Below are 12719 nucleotides of genomic sequence, written 5' to 3' on the forward strand. Positions count from 1 at the left end.
ATATATGTATATGCAGATTGACAACACAAGCCTGATTCTGTAGGCCATCTTGTGGAGTTGAACGATAAAATTGAAATCTCAGCTTCTAATGTTTTCTGATCTTCCTGACAGAAACAGAAAATTGGAAATAGGACACCAGCGGTACCTGTGTAGGCTCTAATAGCTGTGAGTGTGCAAGCAATGCTGTCATCACTCTGAACTTTTCTTAATTTAGTAGCCCACTGCTGTGGGGTAGCTTGTCACCCTACCTGTATCAGCACATTCCATTTTTGCAGAGTCTTCTTACATTGAGGTTTGTTCAATTGTCACTTGTCTTTCTTCACCCCATTTCCCATGCAGACAGATTTCTAATGGTTAATTTTGTTTACCACAAACTCCAGAAAGTGGAGGTCCCATTTGTAGAAATGTCCCCCTGTCTTCCCAGCCCAGGGGACACTGAAGAGAAAGGACTAGGGATAAAAATAATATCACTCAAACAGAACTTCTAGAGATTGTCTCTATTATGGCTGCTGTGAAAAAAAGGTGCAATCAAAGCACTGAGATGACATTTTCAGGGCAAGGCTTGTGAGGGATCGTTTGGCCATCTTGTATCTTATTCATATTCATTTGCCTTGGAGTCCAAGCCATTTTGTGATTATCTAGTATGTGACAGCAAAAGTAGACAATGGAAGATGAAGAAATTTATTCTTAGGTAAGGAAGGTCTTTGGTATGTTTTCATAGACTTCAGAAGATTGTGAGAGACTGCAAACAATTACTGCCAATGATGAGTAAGACATGTTTTTTAAATGTTAGTGATTACATTGCATAGCTAGCCTGCATATTTTTGTAGCACATTTGCCCACAGGTTTAAATAATATAAACGGAAATTATTTTAACATGTTTCATAAATGTGCCTTGAAGTTAATGTCCACCAGAAGGTGCAGTGTTGTTGGTCTATTATAGATCCTGGGACTCCTAATAATTATGATTCTTCCTGTGGAGTATGGTGAAGCTTGTATGGGATAAATATTTAGTGGACACAAAAGTCTAAGTTTTTTTCTTAGCAGTAAAGTAAAAATGAATGAAAATGTTTTCCTGGAGATGTTCTCCTGCAATGCATAAAGGTGTTAGAGGACAGTATTATTTTTTCCCCCGCTTTTTAATCAACTGATTGTTAGAAGACAGATTAAGATAATTTCTAAAGGATTCTTTTGTTCTTGCACTTAATCCTCTGTTGTTGTTGTTGTATCCTTTGTCATCTGATAACTCTACTACTGTAACTAAATATATTTATACACTTTCCTGTAATACAGCAGAGTTGATGTAAGCAGGCAACAGTGAGGAATGATATATAAAATATCCTCAGTAATACATTAAAAATAGATAATGAATTACAATTAATGTATGTTTTATATAAGTTTTCAAAGAGACCAAATATTTATTGGCCTTTTAAAACATGTTTGTAAGAAGCTTCATGAAACATGGGCCCTGAATATAAAAAGTTAATATCTTGCGACTATATTAATGTAATGTCTAGAATATTACATTACTTTGTTTCCAGAGATAATCAATGATGGTAATATAAAATCTGCCTCTCAGAGCCAATGTATGATTTAAATTAATTATTGCTTATAAAGCACTTTGAAGTCTTTAGCAGTAAGGTGTTGCAAAGTGTAAAAGTACTATTATTAATTTAACATCACCATTAAAGTCAGTACTTTAAAAGCATTTGCTATACTCTGCTCAGTGTCTTTCTATTCATCATATGCTGCATATTAGTTATTTTAACATTTAGAAAGCTTAGTAATCTGGAAGTATTCCAAACCATTGTTCCAGACAGCAGTTAGATATTTGGGTGGATCATGTAAAAACAGTGAAATGGCTGAGAAAGCATGTAAAATGTTTGTTTTAAGTAATATTACATCAATGGAACAGACATCTGCAGCACTGGACTTGATTTTAAACTTCTTTAAACTTTTTTTTAAAGTTAACATTGTACTATGTTTTTCTAAAATTTATTAGGGGGGCTAATATCATGTTATTTCTAAACAAGTAGACTGTTTTATCTTTTGTTCAGTTTACATTTCTGGTTCTGAAATATTCGTGGGAAATCAGATTTACAGTGGGCAGTTCTTAGGAGGTGGTGAACACCTGCCACTCAGTATTTTTACTGCTGTTTGGTTTTGTAACCTAACATCAACTATCAAGATGTGTATTATCTTTTTTTTTTTTCCAATTTTCATTAATCTTACATCTTGTGTAAGACTTTAAAAATACAGGCAGAGGTAGGCCTTGGAGGTTACAGCCTCAGGAAAAGTGTGTAAAATCTCTGTTCTTATATAGTGATTACGTGCCATAAAATAATGCTGTGTATTTACGCAGTTGTTTATCTATTGGATTATGTTTGAAATTGTCCCAGATGGAGAAAAAGAAATTTTAGGGATCCTATCTTCCGTCTTTCCCAGCAGCATTGTCTTGAATTTGTGCTTAGCTCTGGAGCTTAGCTCTGGAGTTCAGTCTATTGCCTTTGGAGCCAGTTCTAAACTAGGTAAAAGCAGCCTTAATGTTCAGGATCCAACCAGACTCCCCAGCCCTATGGAGGTAGGTGTGGAGAGCAATCAGGTGAACAGATACGTCTTTGTAAATGATATAAGCACAGGTTCCAGATTTCTAAAAGCAATATGAATTTAAAAGCCAAATGTATGAGTAAATCAATTAAAAGATTCACCTGTAAGCAGTTTGCTGAGTCGGCAGTGAGGAAGTTCCATTTTCACCATGTAGTTGAAAATGAGGATATTAATTACAGGTAATATTTTTTGAGTCTTCTCCTTGTGGTAGACATTTTATTTAAAAGTACTACTTGCACTTCTAGGATTAAAGGAATCTTTCCTAGGTACTGGAAATTAATTTCCTCCTCTTCTTTGAATTTATTCTACATTCTCAGATTAATTTAATATGTACTGCAAATGAATTAAACATTGAACCCTTTGATTTCTCTTGGGATTACTAAATCAGTTAACAAACAGGTTTATTATCCCTAGACTGAAATGCCATATGGCTCAGGTTCACTCATATTATATGCTAGAAGATTAAACTATGTTCTTAATATGAAATTACACATTTCATGCTCATTTTCTGATGCATTAATAACAAGAAAAAGGTTTCCCTCTAGTATCAGCCAATTGGTTATTTGTGTTTCCAAAAAATACTTAATTGTGTAAGGAAGCTAGCAAACTTCAGACTTAATTCTGCACATTTCCATGCTCAGAACTATCAGCAAAACTGATCAAGTATGTATTTCTGTTTCCAAGCAGGTTTAGGGTTGAGATGTTTTCTAACAAGGTATTCAAAATGTTTAAATGTAGGTAAATTATCCCTAATTTACATATCACTGGAAATATTTAGAAGTTATTCACATAAATAAATCTAGTTCTTTTAATGTTTACCTTAACTCCTGTTGATATTAAGTAGGACACATATATGCTTTCCTTTTTCAGTATAAACGTTCTCAAAGGCAAGTAACTATTTGAAAACTATAGGATATGCAGCTAAATAAATAAATTAATAAATCCCTCTTCACTGCAGGGCAGTCAGTTCCATCAGTCTTTAGCACAGTAACACTGGCTGCAGGGCAATTTAAGATTTTTTTAACTCCAGACTGCCCTTGTGATTCAGCAAACACTTTAAGCCAGCACTCAAGGCAGTGCTGCTACTGCAAGGAACAACACTGCCCTTCCTTTGCCCCTAGCAGCTCATTCTCATGGACATCCCTACATGGGCCTACAGGTGCTGGTGCTGGCAACAGAGCAGCTGGGGAGTACAAACACCAGCTGTAGGTGGGAGAAAAAAACTAAACTACTTCTGGTGGCAACAGTGCTGACATGGACTAGTTTCAAGTATTTGTGAAAAAACAGCCTAAATTGTTGTATCACATAGGAGGTAAAAGAATGTAGGGAAATAATGATTGTGCTACTATTTTGAAGTAACATCTGTTCCTCATGGTTTGTAGGTCTCCAAACATTTTTTGTTCATATTGTGTGTTCTATGCTAGCCTCAGTTTAGTTTTAAAGTTAAGGTTTGTACCATTTTAAAAAGAGTTGGGGAAGAGGTAGAAGAGGTCCCCTTCAGATCTGCTTTGTTTCTAAATATATTAGGTGACTTCATTTACAGTTTCTGTAAAAAAAAAAAAATACTGCTTCTAAATTCTTTGGTTCTCACTGTAAAATATGTTAATGAAAATTGTCTACACGTCAAACCTATTCTAAAGTAATGAGAATGATCTTTGGTTTTGTTTTCAGCACCAAAGGGAATACTCCATCTCTCTCCTGACGTATATCAAGAGATGGAAGCAAGCCGCAACAAATCAGCCCCTGGTACCACTGTAAGCTATATGTCATCCAAAGAAATGAGCCAGACTTCTAGCTCTTTCTTCAGCATATCTCCTACCACAAATAGCACAGCCACCATTGCCAGGGAACTTCTCATGAATGGAACGTCCCCAACTGCTGAAGCCATAGGTCTCAAAGGAATGTCTCCTGCTTCTCCCTGTTCTACAGTGCAGCCTTCAAAACAGCTGGAATATTTGGCAAGGATTCAAGGCTTTCAGGTATGGGAGGGGGAAAATGAAGCTCTTCAGCCAGAATCGTAGCATTGCCATCAAGGTTTCACTCTTGCCCTCTTGAATGTGGGCATGCATGTAACTTATGTTGTAAAATTAGCTGGTGTCTGAGGCAGTTTCTGGGTCCAGGAGATACAGACTTCCACCTTACATTTATCTTACTGCAGCCCATCTTTCTCTCCTATGTCTCTTCTCCTTAACTAATTGCAGGCTTAAATTATGCTTTTAACTTGTACTTCTTTGAGAGTCATCACCTCTTGGTTTCTCCCTTTGACTGATCCAGAAGCTACTGATGCACCATTTGTCTTCTAGGCCAGGTCATCCAAGTAGTTATTTTGCTTCCCACCTTTCACCTCTTAAATGTAACCTGATGTTTTGGTTTAGGAATGGTACTATCCAATTTAGTGTCCCACTGACACTCTCCAAACCACTGCCACTCACTCACTCTCCCCTTCCCACTCCCACCTCCCCTTGTGGTGGGCAGGAGAAGAGAACTGGAAACAAAAAAGGTAAATGTCATGGGTTGTGATAAGAACAATTTACTAGAAACAGCAATGGGATAAGAAAACAAACAGTAACAGCAACAATGCTAATGACAGAGGGTAGAAGAAATGAACAATTCCCATGGAAGCCCCCTGAGAGCAGCCAATACCTGACCACACCCTCTGCCACGCTTACTCAACTGGAAGAGACTCCCTCCCCTAGACATGGCAATGACATGAGGTGGTATAGAATAATGTCCAGGTCCTGGCCATGGCCCCTCCTGGCAATTGCAAAAATTAACCCTGTCCTGGCCAGATCCTACATATTCCAACTATATATATATATATGTATATACAAGGTGAGGTATCATTTCCCTAGTCAATGGTTGTTCCTCCAAGATATCTATTGAGTTCATTCAGTCCATGACTGTGGGTTCTACCCATCATAGATGTCTACCAGGGCAGGAGGGCTGGTGTGCTGTCAGCTGCTTGCAGCCTGCATCACAAGTTCACTACTGGTGCATCTGGAGCAGCCCATACACATTGTCCATCACAGTTATGGCATACAGTATCATTCAGCAACCATGTTACACAATTCAACAGCACAGACCGTTCTCACCCAAAAATCTAAACCCCTGGAGGTAGTTCATGGTGACTTCCAAGATCCCTGAGCTTTTGGGGTTTCCTATTCAAGCTCACTGTATGATCAGCGCAGTTCACTCACTCTATGTAGCATTAGTGGCATGACATGTGGAAGAGACTTTCTCTTGAAACATACAACCCAGCACTGCCAGTCAGGGTGCCAGAAGAAGCTGTGCTTCAGTGCCAATCACTTCTGAAGCAGCTTGAACCCCTTTATGAGATGCCAGTATTCCTTTTTCAGTTGTTGTGTAGCAGGCCTTGGATCCTTTGTATCCCCAACTCCAGAATCCCAGGAGTCATCCTCCAGTGTCCCCTGGTACTTTTTGACAGAGATTCCAGGAAGGACCATTCTCCCCAGCTGCAGTATAGAGCACAGTTTTCACATCTTTTCCTGTCCTGACTGACCCAAGAGCTACTGCGTGAACATCCCTTCCTTAATTTGTTCAGAAGCTTGTTTTTCAGGACCCCACTTAAAATAATTCATCTTCTGAATCATAAGATATAGAGGGTTTTCAGTTGGATTGAGCTCTGGAATATGCATTCTCCAAAAGCCCACAGCTCCTAGGAAAACCTGTATTTCCTTCCTGCTGGTTGCTGGGGACATAGATAATTTTTGTTGACCAAGGCCATTAGAATTTGATGACATCCATCTTACCATTTGATTCTTAAAGCCTGGATTTCCTGCCAGGTCCCTTGACCTTACTTTGCTTTAAGGCAAAACCAGCCTTCAGGAGGATTTGGATTATCTTCTCCCCTTTCTCAAAAACTTCCTCTGCTTGGTTGCCCCACACAATGATGTCATCAATATGTTGCATGTGTTATGAAGCCTCAGTCTCTTCCAGTGCAGTCTGGATCATTCCATGGCAAATGGTGGGAATGTGCTTCCACCCCTGGGCAGTAGGTTCCAGGTGTTTTGCATGTCAATTTGTGTCCTTGAAATACCCACTCCTGAGGTAGTCTATGCCAAGGATACACAAGGCCTCTGGCCCATCACAATGGGGTGGTTTTGCCATTCATTCCTGTAGGACCCAGAACTCACTCAACAAATCTTTTAAAAGGGTTTGCAGGTTTTTTATGTACCCTGAATTAGATGCAAGGGAGCAATACCAACAAGGTATTCTCAAGAGATGAAAACAACAAAAATGTTACTGGCAAATTTCAGAAAATACATGAACTTTTGCAAAAGTTTAGAGCAGCATTCTATCAACATAAAAGGTTTTGCCAAGCCTTAACTTGGCAAACTTTCACCCTGATCAACTTAGCAAACTCCAACCAATCTAAGTTTAAGTTACTCAAACTTTGAGAAGAAGGCATTATAAGAAGGAGAGGAAAGAGAGAAAGAGAGAAAATATGCAGAAAAGAATGAATATAGCTACCACTTCTGGCTTCCAGTGGTCTTCCAGCTGATATAAAATCCAAGGGAAGGTACGGTCAAGACGTGCTTGCCTGGTGTCCTGGCTTAAGTACCCTTTGGTTTCCTGGGCCCTTCCTCCAGGCGAGACTTCTGTTTTGGCAGCCACTCAGGAGCTGGGTTAGGGCTTCAGAGATGGGATGAGGAGCACTGTCTCCAGTGTGCCTGTGATTGGCAGTCACTGTGGGGCTGGGATACAGGCTCTAGAGGATGGCGTATGTGGAGCAGGACATTGCCTCACCAGAGCAAGATCCAACCTGCCCCTTTGCCCACATACACCCCCATAATGTTTTGAGCAAGCAATCTCCTCCAGTCTCTCACAATACCCAGTCAGGTTCAGTACATCTCCCAGTACAGGCAGCTCTTGGGATCCCCTGTCACCCCAGAAACAGAGATGGATTCTGCCCCTATGTATCTTGGTAGCATGAAGGTACATGGTGCACTGGTGTCAAGTAAAGCCTGTTTAAGGCTGTTTTATCCTGTGGGTCTGGTGTGCCAAACCGTCAGATACACACAATTCAAGAGTTCTAATTATCCCTTTCCTCTACCTTGCTGGAAGCAGGACCCCTCCAGTGTGGTCATGGTATTTGTTGCTCACAAATTTGAACTGAAGGTACTTCAAGTGGATTCAAGCAACATCAACCCCCCTATTCTGTCTGAGGATTTGTCCACTGGAAACTGGAGTGGTATTTAATCCTTGAAGGATTTTCTGCAGTGGTTGTTCTTCCTCTCAACTCATGTATCCATGCTGCTAGGGCACAGGTGGGTTTTCCATTCCACTTCCTCATGTCCTCTCTGTGGTCATGCAAGTAAAACCACAGGTTACCTTGTGGTGTGCACCCTCTCTCTCAAGCAGGGGGCCCTTGCTACCAATAATGAGGACTCTGGTCTATACTGGCAGGCCATGAGACATGTCCTCTCTAGCTTGTTCAAGTCTTTCAGATCATTCTGCCATTTTGGATAGTCTTGACACAGCTGAGGTGCAGGTCGATAGGGAGGCAAATACATGATCTTCATATTGCCAGAGTCAAGTAGTCACCTGAAGCACTGTTTGTTCTCTTTTCATTGCCATTAATGTCAGTGGCGTATGATGATGGCCCTGCTCTGCACATACTTCCACCGCGTGGACTGTCCTCATCTGGAGCTACAGAGAACTGCTCTTTATTTGAATCTCTATAAAGTACCTCTGGCACAGCTAATGCTCTCAGGTACTGGATACGTTTCTCCATGGCGTTCCACCTGCTTGGACACACTATTAGATCATCCTTGAGAGAATGCCCTTCCCTCTGCTTGACAGGAGTCACTTCCAGAGGCTGAGAGTTTCTGTCCTCTTCCCAATTCCTTTGTCAATGCCTGCATCTTGTGACAGGGATTCCAATTGCTTTATTACGACCTGGTTTTGTACTGCAGGACACGCATAGGAGCAGCCAGGTCACCAGGGGCTCTCCTGGCTGATGGCTGACGTATTTTTGCTCACCTGACGTAGTGGTCAGATGCCCAGCACCCACCAAAGCCACTCTCTCCTTTACAGCTGGATGGGGGAGGGAAAATATAATGAAGGGTCCATGGGTTGAGGTAAGGATTGGAGAGATCATTCATCAAATACCATCATGGGCATAACAGGTTCCCCCTGATGCATATCAACTTAGAGATATGCATTGAATTTATTACTAATAAAATCAGAGCAGGATAATGAGAAATACAATAAGAACCTGAAAACACCTTCCCCTTGTTAGAAATGAACTAACTTCTAGATACAATTAAATGTGGACAAACTTTTGTCAAAGCAAAAGAAAACTGTTCATTAGTAATGATTTAACTGAGCCAGACGTGCACCTCTCTCCACTAGAGCCGAGCACACACACCCTCCAACAGAATGGCTACAAAAGATACCTTTTCCCATCCCGGGGGCAGTCCCGACCCCTTTCCCATTGGTGGGGTACTCGGGAATTTACATTATCTCCTGACTGCCTACTTTTCTGTCCCCTCCCCTCCCCTCTCATCCTACTTCCTTTTGGTCAGGTCTTCAACTCTGCCCCTCTCCCAGCTCACAGCAATACCCAACAAACCAACCAGAACAAATCCAAACCACAAACACTACCACATAGCACCAACAACTTTCAGTCTTTCACTTAACAATCTTTTGGCTTCAGCAAAATATTACCTCATCTCTCATACCCTCATCCCTACTTCCTTCCCACTGACAGTGAAGGGACAGAGGGAATGGGGGGTTTGGTCAGTTCATTACCTGTGGCTTCTCCCACTGCCCACAGAGAGGAGTTGTTCCCCTGCTGCACTGTGGGGTCGCTCCCACAGGAGACTCTGCATGAACTTCTCCAATGTGAGTCTATCTCATGACCTGCAGTCCTCCCCAGACTGCTGCAATGTGACTCCATCCCACAGGCAACAGTCCATGCCCAAACTCCTGCAGCGTGGGTAACTCTTCCAGTCCTTCAAGGCCAGGCTGCTCCAGTACAGGAGCAGGGTCTCTCCCTCCACAGGTCTACCATGGGATAACAGCCTCCTCTCAGGCACCCACCTACTCTGGTGTGGGGCTCCTCCACAGGCTGCAGACAAATCCCTGCATCCCCCTGGACCTCCATGGGCTGCAGGGGCAGAGCTGCTTCTCTGTGGCCATCACCATGGGCTCCAGAGGAATCCCAGATCTGGCGCCTGGAGCACCTCCAGTTGGGTCGCTCCCACAGGAGACTCTGCATGAACTTCTCCAATGTGAGTCTATCTCATGACCTGCAGTCCTCCCCAGACTGCTGCAATGTGACTCCATCCCACAGGCAACAGTCCATGCCCAAACTCCTGCAGCGTGGGTAACTCTTCCAGTCCTTCAAGGCCAGGCTGCTCCAGTACAGGAGCAGGGCCCCTCCCTCCACAGGTCTCCCATGGGATAACAGCCTCCTCTCAGGCACCCACCTACTCTGGTGTGGGGCTCCTCCACAGGCTGCAGACAAATCCCTGCATCCCCCTGGACCTCCATGGGCTGCAGGGGCAGAGCTGCTTCTCTGTGGCCATCACCATGGGCTCCAGAGGAATCCCAGATCTGGCGCCTGGAGCACCTCCAGTTCCTCCTTCTGCACTGACCTTGCTGTCTGCAGAGCTTTTCTTACATGTTCTCACTCCACCCTTTTCCAGCTGCAATTCCAACTGCACAACAGTTTTTTATTTATCATTCTTCTTAAATATGTTTTCTTAGAAGGATTCCACCATTTCTAATTGGCCCAGCCTTGGCCAGCGGCACATCCATTTTTAGAACTGCCAGGGATTGGCTCTGCTGGACATGGAGAGAGCTTCTGGCAACTTCTCACAGAAGCCACCCTTGTAGCCCCTCCCTCCTAGGGCTCCCAGAACCTAGGTCATGCAGACTCAATACACCTGGGAACAGGAATCAGGTGATTCTCTCTGGCCCTGCCTCTTCCTCCTGTTGTGAGGGCTCTACTTCCTCTTTATCCCTCACTAAGTGAGCTGATTTGGATTTCTTCTTCTGTATAGGGGCAGCTACTTCTGGCACAGCTGGTTCCTTGGGTTCAACTGCAAATCAGGCCACAGTGGCTGTAGGTCTGTTTCCTTCCTCTTTCCCCTGAGGGTGCTGTCTCGTATTGAACTGTGTCCAGTAAAGAGTAGCCAGGCCCAGCACACTACAATAAGTTGCCCCTTTCTTGTTGCCCCAGCATGTTCCTTGCAAATATTCTGTCACTTTAGCAGGGTCCTATAGTTGTTCAGGGATGAACTTCCAAACCACTGGAGCAGAAAATTAAAAAAAAAAACCTACTTCATTTTTTTGCCACATTTCATGCCACTCATGACTATCCACCCTTGGGGCAGATGTCTGAATGAACTTCCTAGAAGTCTGTTTCTTGACTCTAAATGTGGTGTGGACTGAGGAGACCAGTGAGTCTTAGCAACAAGAACATGCTTTCCTTAACATCCAAGGAAAATTCAAAATTCTCAAAAGCTGTTGTAACAGCTGAAGGAGGAGAAGGAGGTGAAAGACTAGGGAAAATCATCCTCCCCTGTTCCCCCTACAGACTGAATATGATTATTAATTGACTCCCAAAGACAGTGCCTAAAGTAAAGGAGAGCAGCACTGAATACACTTTTGAAATTACACTCATTGATCAGTCATAGACTGATATCCCATAATACAGCAAAAAAGCAACTCCAATCCCTCTCCCTGCTCTGAAAAAGAACATCCCAAGGACCACATATAGGAATATAGGGAAATATGTGAATACAGGCTTAGGTACCACAACCACGTGAACAGACCAAGCAGCATTGTGACCAACGGCTCTGGAGTTAATGCAACAAATGCTTAGATTAAATTTGTTTCCAGGCTGCTCTGGACAGATCTGTTATTACCTCAACCCTTGATGCCACACACTGGGTGCCCATAAGGCTGTAGTGATTTAGGAATGGTACTCCCCAATTTAGTGCTCCCACTGAGACTCTTCAAACCACATGTCACTCACTCGCTCCTCTCTCCCCCTTCTCCCACCCCTTAAATGGGGTGGAGTGGAAAATTGGAGGCACAAAAGGCAAAAATCACAGGTTCAGATAAGAACAACTTATTAGCCGTGAGATAAGAATTTGACCAATATTAATGACAGAGAGTACAAGAATCGCAGAGAACCCCCCACCAATAGACAATACCCAACCACTCCCTCTGCCACACTACTTGACCAGAAGGAACCCCTTTCTTCCCGGAAGAGACTCCCTTCCTGCAGCAGTGATGTGAGGTGTTATAGAATAACCTCCAGGTCCTAGTCATGCCTTCTCCTGGCTACTGCAAAAGTTAACTCTTTCCTGGCTGGAACCAAGACACCTGAGAATGGTGTTTTGTTCAGAAGGTGCAGCCTAGAAGCCAGGCTGGTGTCAGAGCAATGCAGAATGTTTTTGCCATCATAGTCAATACTAGAGAATGTAAGATGAACCATGCTGGGTCAGTGCATGAGTCCTTGAACACTGTATCCAGCAATGCCAAGTATCCTATATTTCATAGGACAGTGGCAGCCTCTATAGTACATCCAGTCATTTCTGTGGTGTGGAAGTTAGGAGAAGGAAACCTCTTCCCTATCCCATTACATGCAGAATTACACGTGTATATGGATAGTGGCTCATTTTACAGTGTTGAATCATCAGAGATATATGTAGAAATATGCTTTTGCCTGTCATAGGTTTTTGTTTTGAGTTTTTGTTTTGTCTGGAGTTTTTTCCCTTTTCAGAATTGTGAATTTGCTTCATTTGAAGAGTTGGTTTCGTATGCTTTAGCATATGTAATTTGATCATGTAACTAAATTCTAAAAATGAGAGGTTCCTTTTGCATGCCTGATAATAATTTTTTTTTTGTCAAAGACCATGTAATTTACAAAGTATGCAGTTGTTGAGTGACTTAAAAAAAGCTGCTAGAATTCAAGAAATAGTGTCAGATGTTCTGTTGGTATAAGCAGCATAGTTAAGTTACTTTTTCTTACATCAGATATCAGCAGTTGTGGATTTGACCTAATATTGCTTTTGTCTAAAATGTACATTCAGCTTTCTTTCGGTCTTAATTTTTGAAATGTCATTTTTGCTTCA

The 12719-nt window shown here is 42.3% G+C and overlaps 1 protein-coding gene across 3 annotated transcripts in view; it reads left to right on the forward strand.

The window, feature by feature from the left end:
* STAU2 (staufen double-stranded RNA binding protein 2) overlaps nucleotides 1–12719 on the forward strand; it is a 169815-nt gene that overhangs the window by 80083 nt on the left and 77013 nt on the right. For all 3 annotated transcript variants that reach the window (XM_041464546.1, XM_041464547.1, XM_041464548.1), the window contains one exon: nucleotides 4279–4586. In XM_041464546.1, the coding sequence (XP_041320480.1) occupies nucleotides 4279–4586 (308 nt within the window). The remainder of the gene's footprint in view (nucleotides 1–4278; nucleotides 4587–12719) is intronic.

Source organism: Pyrgilauda ruficollis, unplaced genomic scaffold (assembly GCF_017590135.1).
Source record: "Pyrgilauda ruficollis isolate IOZ18807 unplaced genomic scaffold, ASM1759013v1 scaffold18, whole genome shotgun sequence".
Lineage (NCBI taxonomy): Eukaryota > Metazoa > Chordata > Aves > Passeriformes > Passeridae > Pyrgilauda > Pyrgilauda ruficollis.